The sequence below is a fragment of the Grammomys surdaster genome, unplaced genomic scaffold, assembly GCF_004785775.1.
Source record: "Grammomys surdaster isolate TR1022 unplaced genomic scaffold, NIH_TR_1.0 187, whole genome shotgun sequence".
Taxonomy (NCBI): Eukaryota; Metazoa; Chordata; class Mammalia; order Rodentia; family Muridae; genus Grammomys; species Grammomys surdaster.
Window position 1 is genome coordinate 6,825,926 of NW_021604632.1, and position 13,075 is coordinate 6,839,000.

The 13,075-nt window shown below is 48.5% G+C and overlaps 1 protein-coding gene across 1 annotated transcript in view; it reads right to left on the reverse strand.

Annotated features, from left to right (window-relative positions):
- Zfhx3 (zinc finger homeobox 3) overlaps positions 1 to 13,075 on the reverse strand; it is a 166,820-nt gene that overhangs the window by 92,844 nt on the left and 60,901 nt on the right. Inside the window, exon 3 of the mRNA XM_028768699.1 lies at positions 4,861 to 5,092. Coding sequence (XP_028624532.1) covers positions 4,861 to 5,092 — 232 coding nt within the window. The remainder of the gene's footprint in view (positions 1 to 4,860; positions 5,093 to 13,075) is intronic.

The following is a 13,075-nucleotide window of genomic DNA, read 5'->3' on the forward strand; positions in this document are numbered from 1 at the left end:
AGAGAGAGAGAGAGAGAGAGAGAGAGAGAGAGAGAGAGAGAGAGAGAACAAGGTATGTGGTTTTTATCTTTGGAGTAAGGTTAGAAAGAAGACTATAACACATGATTTGGAGCCAGGTGTGGGATACACCTATATTCCCAGAACTCAGAGGTGAGTGGGAGGAAGATGATATATTCAAGACCAGCCTTGGTAACCTAGAAAGGTTGTTGGCAGCCTGGGCTATTGTAGACTACACCTTGAACAAACAGCTTGCTATGCATAGTGATGCATGCCTATAATCCCAGCACTTGAGAAGCAGAGGCAGGAGGATTCTTGCAAGTTCAAGGCCAGCCTTGTCTAGATAATGAATTCCAGGACAGTCAGGGCTTCATAGAGAGGCTTAGCCTCAGAAATACAACTAACTGACTAAAGGATTTAGCCTGCCTGCCTGTTGACCTACGGTTAAGGCACTGAAGAGAAGCAGGACCACTTGAGAAACAGTGGCCCACCAACTCACACCCTGTGGCAGGACCTGCATGATTGAAGTCTCACCCTGAGACCACTTGTGGGCTATGAAGCCATCACAACAGATGTCAATGTCAACTATTACCAGAAAAGTTCTAAAGGATGAAGAAACATCTTCATGCATTCCTGCACGTCTGCCCCTTTCTTGGACCAACAGGTTCTCAGCAGCAGTAGACCAGTGAGCTACACAACATACAGACTTGGAAGAAGTGTCATTTCCTGGGAGGAAGTCCCCTCGTGAGTTCACTCCAGCAGCCCTTCGTAGCAAGGCAGACTCCTGACCACTGTAGAAGGTACTTGGGATGACAGTATGGGGGGCTCACAAAGCAAAAAAGTGACCCCGTAAGGCTTGTGCACATGGCTCCGTGGGACACAGACCACAGGAGAGAAACAAGGAGACAGAATGACAGAGTTGAACCAGATCACAGGATGCTAGCCACAACCTCCAAGCTGCTGGACCAACTAATGACCATCTGGCTTGGGATTAGGGTAAGCAGGAACCTGCAAGGGGCTCACAGGTTTCCTAACGTTTCATGTGGCATGTGAATGACACTTCTTGCTTGAGGGTCATGTCCTGGTCTTTCTCTTAATGAGGACGGAACGAGGAGTGCCAACAAGGTCTGTGTTTACAAATCTGAAGCTGACAATCCTAAATATCTTGGTTCTACTGAGCCCAGAGAGTCTCTTTTCTTAAAGACACCCTTTCAAGTTTTTAAGAGCGAATCCCCTGGGGAGAAGGAGGCTATGTTTCAAGATGTGTTTCTCCTACAGAGGCTTCTAAAACAGAACCGGGTTCCTGTTAATGTCAGTGTATTACTTAATCATCTGTCCCTTTGTCATCAGCGGAGGATGAACTTCACTGGAGCCTGTGTGCGGGAGGAAGCAGGGTAGGGAGGGAACGGCTAGAGCAGCAACACAACACACAATGACTAGAGGCCAAAGGCAACGCCAAAGGATTTGGAAATTTGGAAAAGGAAGTCTATCAACCTGGTTCAAGCTGCTCATATACTTAGGGTGTGTGTGTGTGGGGGGGGGATTAATACACAATAAATTAAAGGAAATGCAGAAGGCAGCATGTAAGAAAGACATTCTGGAGCAGACGGCATAAAGTGGCATCTCACACTAGAAAGTGGGTTGGGGGTTGTGGGGTATGTGGTCTGCTCCATTCCACAGACCAGAGTGAGATAGCAGCTGTATGCTATTCAGTTTGAGGCACTAAACTTGACTAATGAAAAAGGGGGCTCTGAGTGGGAAGAACTTAAGAGGGAGAGGGACCTAGAGGCAGACATTGGTGGAAAGAGAAAATTCTGTGAAATGCTCGCATGGTGTAATACTGGGGAAGGAACAGGTTAGGAGCATATAAAGGCTTAAAGACTCTGGTGGGACCAGGGACCCCACAGCCAGGGGACACAACGACCTCAGGCTTTCAGGACAGGAGTGTCCACAAGTGCCCATTCTCACCGTAGCTCCTCAGAGTACACACCTGTGGTAGGATAGGGTCAGACAAGATCAGGAGCCTTGCAGATTTAAGAGTTAAAACTCCAACCAGGAAAGCATCTACCTGGAAACACATGGTAAGAGACAACACCTCCCAGGCCTACAAGGGACAGCCATTATTATCCTGGCCCCTGCCAACTACAGCACATCCCTGCAACTTCCCATCGTGGGAGAAGATGCTTTTCACAGAGATGGGAAACCTTGACTGTCCCAGCCGGAGAAAAAAATGCCCACCTGGAGGCCTGTGAGTGTGCCCTGTCATGCCCACCTGGAGGCCTGTGAGTGCGCCCTGTCTTGCCGGAATGGCAGTTTTGTTTGGAAAGAGAAGACGGCCAGGGAGCCATAGGATGATCCTGACAGGAGGCAGTGAACTCTGGGGCTTTGGAGGGGCTTAGTGAGATGTTTCTGAGAGGAAACTAAGCTGGGGGTGGGGGGAAGGGGGAGGAAGACTGAGCATGGAGCACTTGGAGATTAGGAAATGTCTGTTGGGTAAGCCATGAATTAATCATGAGTACCTAGGAAAGCAAGCAGGGAAAACAAAAAGTTGTACAAGAAGGTAAATGAAATTACGAAACTCTACAAGGCTCAGCTGTGATTAATATTTATAGAGTTATCATCATGAAAATACTGAATATTAATATCACCCCCAATTATGATTTCATCCTAACAGGAGATGGGGAAGGGGGAGGAGGGGGTCTGCCAGGGGGATGAGGGTACACACAGGAAAAAGGCTACGGGAGCTGAGATGAGGCGCAGTGCCCGCTGGGATGCGTGTGCACCAAGTGTCACTACAGCTGTGGCAGGGTAAGCACACATAGGGGACTGTGGGGGGCACTGTGTATATCTGGAGGGGAGGTGTGTGGGAGAGAGCCTGGGCACATGTGACTACAGTATGCATGCTATGGCATGTGTTGTGTAGTATGTTGGTAGCATGTGTGTGTATGCACACGGGGCAGATGTGGGTCTGACGTTTATGTGTTGGGGATTTAAGGGCGCTTGCTCATATGTGTGTGTGTAGGGGTCTGTGTGTGTGTGTGTGTGTGTGTGTGCGCGCGCGCATGCGTGAATGCAGGCATGTATGAGCAGGTCGGAACGGGAGGGTTTACAGAGCAGCACGCAGGGGAAGGTCCTTGTCGTGCAGCCAGAAACACCAGTGTTCAAGAAATAACAGAAACATGCTGAGAAACGTAGAGATAAACCAAATAGGGAAGCAGCTACAAGTTGAGCCACCAGTGGACCCAACTAGGGTCCAATACCCACTGGCATCCTAAGGACCAGAGAACCATGGGTGTGCATCAATAGCCGTCAGGAGAAGCATCCTCCTCCTAGAGAGAAACAACCAGGGAGGGAAAGAGAAGGGGTTGGACTCGGCCATTTTTTTCCTCCTAAGGTGTATATAATTTTCACCACTGAAAACTATCCGAATGCATGCTTGATCTTACAGTTCACAATGAACAATTCACAGAAGTGACTGGCTGAGGAGCTACCATAGGAGGTGAAGGGTAAGTAACAGCCGGAAAGCTCATGTGTGGTTATATCATCATAGGAAGGGCAGGTTTAAAAAAAAAAAAAGCAAATGAATTTTGGGAAACTGACCAAGAGGTGGGGCCACTGGGACATCTAAGGACATCTTGGAGCATGTGTGGCCATACCAACAGGCTAAAGTTTTAAGGAGCCAGGGGCTGAGGACCAGGGTACAAAACCCACCGGCATCCTGAGGACCAAGAACCATGGACATGCATCGACAACTGTCAGGAGAAGCATCTTCCTCCTCTCTCCTAGAGAGAAACAACCTGGGAGTGAAGGAAGAGACCTCACTGGGAGTGTGGGGAGCACAACCCTTTCACTAACTCGTAGGAAGACGCAGAAGGCCCCTGGCTCTCCTCACAGGCTGGCTTAGTTATAGGGGGAACCGGTGACAGAATGTGACAGAGATAGCCTGCAAAGATTTTTTTTTCTTTCAAAAATCATGAGGATTTCCTTAGAAAGTAATAATGAGGAAAGTCTAACTTGACAGGGTTTCTTTTTTGCTTCTGAGACGAGAGGTCTTGTTGTATACCCAGGGCCTGGCCTAGAACTACTGGTAAAGTCTCTGCTCTGCCAGGATTACAAGCCTGAACTACCAGGCCTGTCTTGCTTAATTGTTCTGAAAGAAACAAGTGACCATCTTGTATTGCCAAGTTAAGAGACAGGACTGAAAGACTAAAAATATTTTTTTTTTTTAAAAAAAGAGGAGTTAATCCTACCAAGTGAGGTCCCATTAGGAATGAGGGCTACGTGGGAGAAAGGGAGAGAGAAAAGGTTTCTATAGATGAGGAGATAGGAAGGCAAGAAACAGCGTACTACACAGGGTCACAATCCAGAGGTAGTGGCAAGCCCAGAACCCTGTACCAGCAGGACAACGAGGCCCTTTCAAATACAACTAAGGGTCCCTGTAATAGATGTTAGCGTCAACGTTCTCTGGAGTTCGGTTCTGAAGCCCTGGCTTTGGAGCCAGAAACTACTCCGAATGCACGGGCAAGGCTCACAAGTAGCATCTACCGGGGCAGTGTGCAGCAGTCACGGAATCCAGAGTGTATGCTGGAGGAACACGGGGACTGGGCGTGGGAGATCTGCTGTGGGTTATGCTTCCAGAGTAAGATGTCTGTGAGTTCCCTATGGTTGAACACATGACTAGCGAAAGGTGGTTCTTAAAAAGAAACCAATCCAAACTCCTTCCATCCAGGAGGCGCCACGGACAGACAGAAGGAACAGCCGCGTTGGTAATAAGCTAAGCATACCCACAGTGGAAGCCTTCAGGAGGCTCCCTCCCTGCAAAGCCCACCACGGGCTCCACCACGTGTTCGTGACAGGTCTTACCTGGGTCAGTGGAGGGGCACCGGCGGATGGTGAAGATCTGGCCCAGGTCTTCATCCTCCTCCGGGAGGCCCTTCTGCAGCCGCTGCAGCTTGCGCAGGCTCTCACTGCGCTGGTGCTTCATGGAGCGCACGTGCTGGATGAGGTTAAGCTTGGCCTTGGTGGAGTAGTTGCACAGGACACAGTGGTAGTAGCAGCCCTCGCCCTCCACGCCGCTCTCATGCTGCTGCAGGTGCTGCAGGGATAGAGGAGAGGGACACTGCCTTAGTCGGACATTCAAACGCATCGAGGCACAAGCCAGTCCTGGACTGCATGGGGCACAGGGAGGCATGTGTCAGCTAGGAAACATGGGACATGATGGCTATTGATGAGGCTCCTTATCTGGGGTATTTCATTTTCCCCAGTGTCTTCTCTGAAAGCACGTACAGGGTTAAACAGCATATAGATAGATAGATAGATAGATAGATAGATAGATAGATAGATAGACAGACAGATAGATATTAGATATAAATATACCTGGCCCTGCCACATGGTCCACCCCAGGTAGCTTTTTCCATGGTGCCTGTTAACAGTATTCATTAACAGGGCCTTCCCAGCATTACACAAATATAAAAGGCTCACCCTTCCATATCCCAGAGTGGAGGTGGGCAAACTGTGGCCCGAGATCAAACCTGACCCACTCACTGTCTGTTTTCATCAATAAAGTTTTATTAGAACAGAGCTAGGCCAGCTGACAAACATATAACATATAGACCTTTTGGAAGCATTAGAGTTGAACAACAGTCAAACAACACAAAAGACTAAAAAAATTACCATCTGACCTTCACGGACAACACGCCGCTGCCCACCCCCCCCCCATCCCTGCTCTGGTGACAGTTCATTGTCTACCCACCTGTAAAGTACCCTGGGTTGGTCATGCATAATCAAAGTACACATCTGGCCATTTTCATAATAAAAACAGCTCAATTATTTTTTTCAGTATTTACAGGGACAGATGTGGCTCCATTGGTAGGTGCTTGTCTAGCGTATATGAAGTGGGTTTAGAGAGCAGTGATATACAGCTGTAATCCTAGCACTCAGGAGGTAGGGGTAGCGGGGTCAGAGGTTAAAGGTCATCCCTGGCTACATAGTGAGTTTGGGGCAAAATAGGCTACATAAGACTATTTAGGGGAAAAAGAAGTTTTAAAATTAAAATTAATCTAGCTGAGCATGGTGGTGCATACCTATATATAATCCTACCACCTGGTGGCTGAGAAGCAGGAAGATCAGAAGTTCAAGTCCAGCCTGGTCTATTTAGTGAGTTCAAGCCTCAAAACTAAAACCAAGCCAGATGTGCAATGTGGAAAGGTCGTGAGGTTCGTCACTGGTCAGTGTCACTGGGCCCAATTAGGTTTCTATTTTGATTGGCAGATACAACACTGACTCCAGAGCGTGCAAGCCCCAGGGCCAAGAGGAAGCAGAGCACGGGTGGGTGAGAGCACGCGCACAAGAACAGTGTGTGTCACAGAACCAGTCCACGGAAGCCAACCTGCTGCACTGGTGAGACTGACAGGCATCCAAGAGCAGAATTCGCCACGTTCTCCGATCTCCTGGGAGGAAATGGGGAAACCCGGGTGGCTACTAAACAGGTTACTGATTTGCTCCTAGTGTAGAAAGGGCATGTCTTACTTACTTCAGACTATTCTGACAGGAGGAGGGAGTTTATCCATTCAGTGTACACCAAAGCAAGCAAACAGTCCCCAGAGCTAAGAGTGGCTAATCTCAAGTAACCCAGCTACAGACAGAGAAAGAGCGAGAACCCAGCTCGCCTCCCCTACGCCACACAGGCGGCATCACAGAAGAAGGAGTAGAGATGATGTAAAGGCCTCATGTGCTTCGAGTGACTGATGGACCGTCCCTTTTGCTCCTCCTTCCCCTTTCAAGTCTGGTCACCGGGGCCTGGACAAGCAAAAGTCTCGGGATGGCCTTGCGACAAAAGTCTCCTTCCTGACTCCAAGGGGCCTGTGCAATGTCCACTCCTTGATGGTGGTTTCTGATCCTGTGGGGAAGAGGAGGGATAATTTCCCTCATCCAGCTAGTGAGGCAAGGCATGGCAGAGCCACAGTGCTCAGAACACTGTGTACTTCCTGAGACTGAGTGGCTGCAAAAGCACATCCTAGCTGATGACACTGCCCCGGGGCTCCTGTGTTCCCAGGCTCACATCTTATGTCCACTTGGGAAGTCGGGAAAATCCAAAAAGTTCACACATGCTCAGATAGAGAAATAGGAGTGTACCAACAAGGTACTGTAGCAAGTTTACTAGAATGGGTAGAGGCCTTCCATTACGAGAATTAACTGAAGCTGTGGAAAAAAAAGAAAACAAGAAAGAAAAAAAAAACAAAAATTAAAACTGTGCCTACCTGCAGGTACAAATGCAGAGGGCATCACAGGCACTGAATGCTCACTGCTCAAAAATGGAAAATTCAACTCTTGTCAAATGTACCATTTGGAGGGGTCGGGGTAGGCCGTGAGAGTCCTTGCAAGCAATGTTTTCTCCAGAGCAATTCCACAGCCAGGAGTCAGAAGAACCTTCAAGAGCTTCATAGGAAATGCAACTAACAATAAGAACATTCTGGAGATAAACTGCTATGTGTTTCTCTCCCCCCCCCCATTGTTTATCTTCAGTGTCCCTCCTCTGAGACAAGACTCAGCAAAAGACTGAGAAAGGGTCTGAAACAAGACAATGTTTTTTGGGGGGAGGGAGGTCACACCTTAAAGAGGAGGAGGGTCTGGAGCAGCCATTCTCCAAAGCTTCTTGAAAAACCTAGACTTTCTAGTGGGATCTTCCTGGGACTGGTGTGGGTGTGACCTGGGACTGGGATCAGGGGATCATAGAAACTGCTAACCTGCCTGGGTCACAGAAACTAAAAATAATGCTTATTAAAGTCTCAATTAAAGCTGAGTGAATAAAAGCTAACAGAAACAACAAAAACAAAACAAAACCAAAAACACCCAACCATGGTCCAGAGTGTCACATTTTGTCAAGAGATTTTGCTAGCATCACCATCTAGCCAGATTCACAAAGCCTAAACCCGTACTGTTCCCCAGGTAAGAGGATGTCCTTGCAGTAATGCACTGAGTTTGAAACACTGTATCATAAGGCGGAGCTGAGGGTGCTATCCTAGCTGGCTGGGGCTCCTAAGTCTCTGAGCCAGAAGAGAAAGCTAAGACCTAAAGAGTCCAACAGGAACTGAGAAGTTGAATTGTCTTTCTGTCCTTAAATCCAGGGGCTCTTGGATGTCCAGGCCTCGTATGTCTTGAACAGAAATAAACATTATGCTGGGAGCTCTTGCTTAAAAAAAAAAAAATGGTAAGAAGATATTTCAGAACCATTCTGTTCACTAGTTCATGTTGGTAATTGACAACCTGCAGCACTGCCCCCAGTTTTCGCTTTTGTCGGCCATTGGAGGACCATTTTGGAGAAGGAAATGGCCACCCATCACAAATCACGCAGGAAAGAATAAAAGGAAACAGGGAGACCTGAGCCACAGTCCCATCTACTGATAGTAAAAGGGCAAACACACACACACACACACACACACACACACACACACACACACGCACTCACATGAGCATGCACGGCGAGCACGTCTTCCCCCTCCCTCGCCCCCACCCAGTTTCAGATCTCCAAATGTCCACTTTTCTTTTCACAACCTGGGCCTGCTGTTGCTTACCTGCATGTGACAAGCCCCGTACTTACTCCTGTTACTTCTTGTATGTCCAACCTGAAGTCAACAAGGACCCAGGGCCTGCAGCAGACTGACTGCTGTCTGAGCCTCACACAACATCCAGTGACTCCCCAGCCGTCAGTGTGTCCACCCCTTGGCCCAGATGTCCAGATTCTGTCTTCCTCTCACTAGGGGCACTGCCTCTCCCCAGAACCCCACTCTGGGAACCTGCCCTGATGCAAGGCATAAGGGGAGGGTGGGGCCTGAGACAGAAGAGGACTCCATGGGGCAAGTCAGGCAGCCAAGGACATGCCTTCCCTGCAGAAGAGCAGAGATGTTTTCATTTGGAGAAGGAGGGAGAATAATTTGTTCCTGACCCAGCTAATTAGAATACCCTCAATTGGGATCACAATGTATTTAATTAAATTCACTGTAATATATGATGAATCCACCAAGGCACAAATCCCACTGGTGCACTCAATAACAAAGCTACCTCCCTTTCAGGCTTCTTGCTCTCCTAGCCAGGCAGGAAATTTTTTCTCCCACGAAAATCCTGAATTCCCCGACGGATGTTCTGTCTCTCTCCTCGAGTTCTCCCGTTGGGGCGGAGGGGACCCGAGTTTTGTTTAATACTCCCCCCCCCCCAACTCCTCCTTGTCAGGTCACATGGGTGGTTTGAACAGAACTGAGCAAGAGCTTCTGCTGCACTGAGTGTGCGCTGTTATGATCCCCTGGGACTCAGGGGATGATGGCAGTGGAGTCCATTTGTTGGCATTTGTTTGGGTTTGAGTCTAAGTATCTACAACCCCTGAAGCTTCAAAACAACCCTTAACAACAGGGAACTCACAAGATAACAGCAACAGCACCAGTGGCACTCATTCAGAGCATCTGCCAGAGGCTAAGGGACAAGACCCCTTCGGTTCTAATAATGCCACTGTATGACTGTGACACTCAGACTCTGAAATCCAGGTGCCTCTTAGCACCCTGTAGAAAACGGCACAGAGCGCAAAGGACTACTGCGGTAAGGTGACCAACCAGAAAATTCAAAGTCGCCCAGCTAATGATGAACAGGGAAACCCAGGACCACCTAACCTTTCTGGGCCCAGCAGCCTCTAGCAGCAGCCTTGAATGCCAGGAAAGCTCTCCTTGATTTCCTCCGAGTCCCACTTGTTAGAGAGTTCTCTACAGGAGCTGGGGGTGTAGCTCAGCAGTAGAATACTCTCCTAACAAGAGACCAGGGCTCTGTTTTAATCCCGGGCACCACAAAGAATGAGCAGGTGACTGGGTGAATGGGCGGGTGGACAGATTGGAAACTGCGTGAATGAACTGGTGGATGAAGTGGGTGGACGGATGGATTCCCAGTAAAATGCATGAATGAATGGGTGAATGGAATGAATGGGTGAACGGGTGTGTGGGTGGGTGGGTGGGTAGGAGGATGGATGGAGGGATGGTATACCGCATGAATGGATGATGGGTGGTGGGTTGGGAAGGTGGGCAGATGAATGGTAAACTGTATGAATGAAAAGTGCAAAAAGACTTAGAAGCACCGCAAAGGCAGGGTGGCTTACAACGGAAGACTCTTCTGGGAGGGAAGAGGCAAGTACCCAGTGTGACTCATACTTGGAAGCAGAAAAGGTCTACCTATCTCTGACTTCTCTAAAAGACCACCAGGCAGCCATGGAAGACCAGGTGGGCATCATGGTGAGCCACTGGAAATGGGACTAGCATGTGCCAGCTAGCTGGCAGCCCATGCTGAACATATAGGGTGTGGTTCTTCATGTGACTCCATCTGATAATAATTCCTGGCTCGCTGTGCTCTAAAATGCCCATCCCATCCACAGGGAGCACATCCCAGCCACAGGGAGCACATCCCAGCCACAGGGAGCACATCCCAGCCACAGGGAGCACAATGTTCTTCACATGGGAACACCCGAGGTCCTGCACCTGTCTCCATGACTTGACTTGGGTCAAGAATGAGAGCTCTCCCCACAGAAAGATGCCCTTGACAATGAGCCTGGTACATCATAGTGTGCCTACAAAACTCAAAGTAGTATTTAAAGAAGGGAGGACTGGAGACCAGGCTGCCGCACGCACTGTGGGAGTCTACCCATTGATATGTTGTACGAGCTCACCCGGCCGAACGTGGAAAGCCAAAGAGGGCTCGTTAGAAAATAATTCGTCATGGAAGAAAAAAATATATATATATGTTCCTGTTACTTCTTTCCCAGGAAAACTAACCAACTTCTGTCAGAGAACATTGATTTCTATAAATTTGGAGAGCCCCCGGCTACCTCCTCCTACTCAGCAAAAGGAAACTTCTAACATCTGGTTCTTCATGCATGGGATGTAAAATATTGATCAGGCTTGGTCATGGCTGCCCCTTTAAAGTAAAAATGGACACAGCACGCACACATGCACATGCACGCTCATGCACGCGCGCACACACACACACACACACACACACAATTCACAATAGATGGGTCCTGGGGGAGTAACACCTGTTATTATCAGCACACCCCGAAACACCCTCTCATCACACTTCAGAATACATACCATGTAACTCTATTTTGAGGGTAAAAAAAGAAAAATGGCAAAGCTCTCTGATGGGCGTGGTAGCCCCAGGCATCCCATCCCACTGAATCAACTAAGCCAGGGAACCCCAATCTTGCTCACTGAAGAATAAACCTCATGGTGGGATGTCCCCACTCCTCCTAGTCATCTGCTGGGTTCTGAAGAGCACCTCAGTAAAGGCAGATGAGGGGGAGCCTGGAACTTCTTTCCATCTACAAAGCTGGAGGCTCCCCAATGGGAGAGGGGGGCTCTTATGGAACAGCCCCCTGGAAGAACAGAGCACTAATGACAACATACCAAGGGCTTCGGTACTAGGGTGAAGTGGAGGTATAGTGTTAAAATCTCCCCGGAAAATCAGATGGGAGGTAACTGGGAACATGTACGGGAGCCCAACTTAGCTTGAAAATGCTCCAACACTGAAAGCAGAAGCTGGGAGGTACAGGACAGCAGACTCCTGTTCCGGAAGGACTCCAATTCTGAGAGAGGTCATGTGACTGTCCTCAGGTCTCTCAGCGCTCATAAGACAGAGAGGACCTGAACCTGGGACATGATTCCAAGAGCCTACTGTTGGGCTCAGTCCCCATTGGAAGAGTCATTCTGGAACAAGAGACTCCCCAGGCCCAGACAGTCACCTTGAGCACGGATAAAGAAAGCCCTATCAGATGGGATGCATCCAGGGGTGAGGGCGGTTAATTTTTTTTTAATCAGTGAGGTTGAGTTAGTCTCAGACTGAATGTCACATTTTCGGCATGACGCGTGAAAGGTCAACCTAAATATATACATATTTCCTGTTTAATCTTGGCTTTTCATCCACTGGTGCCCTCGTCCTTGGCGAATGCTAATTTAGCCCTATTTCACCGTAGGAGCCCCGCAGACACCGTAAGATATGATTTATAAGGGAAAAAAAAAAGCAAAAGAAGTAAAAATGGTCCCTAGATCAATGGTCTGGGTGGCTCTGCCCTGGTTTCTGGTTTCTAGGCCAGGCTCCTCACGCCCCAGAACAAGCCTCCAGAGTGCTCCTCTTGTTTCCAAACTCCAGGATCCAGGCTGAGATTCCCGACTGCCGAAACTCTCCCCTATGTGAACACCACGTGGTCCCTAAATCTCAGTATTAGTAACCTTCTGCCAGACACTAAATCCTAAGAGAAAAATAACTACGTAATTGTTACGAAAATCTGTCAACTATCAGCCTGGGCGAGGAATATTCTGGAAAATAAAAAAAAGCACAAATATGGATGCTTGGGGCATACCCGTACCTTAGCATAAAGTCCACGCACCTTTCCCTGTGAGGAAAATTCTAAAATGATGGATCCTAACAAGGCTAACACTGGACTGACCATCCTTCAGAAAATGCCTACGGCCCCAGGCCCTGGAACTGACAACCTTTACCGGGACAAAATTCTGACAATTGTGGCCTCCTCAGATCACTGAGATCCCCAGCCCTCAAAGATATAAGCCATCATGCAAAAGTAAGAGTCACAGTACTGTTCTGCTCCTCGTCAATCTACTGTTGATAATGCTGGCTCCAGGATGCACTGTGGCTGAACACTGGTCCAGCAGGAGATCCTCACTGTGAGCCTGAGAGGCATCAGTTTCCTCAGTAACCGAACCTCCTCATCCCACAGCTGGGGGAACTCAATGGTATGATGCATATAAAACATTTATTAATGACACCTGATACACAGTTGGTTTTCATAATAATCAAGGCTACTGTTGCTTGCGTTACTCTTCAAACTCGTTAATCTTTAGAGTTAAAAACTTAATGTTTCCCTCAGTGCAACAAAGGTCCATGCCTCCCTGGATCCTTAAAGGGGAGGCCAAAGTCAACAGTGAAGAAACTGCAACACACAGAGCTTACGCTGTGGTCGGGAGAGCCTGGACACGTGTGACTTCCTCCTACTGAAGAGATGCCCCCTGTTTACTGGAAGTGCCTTACCCAG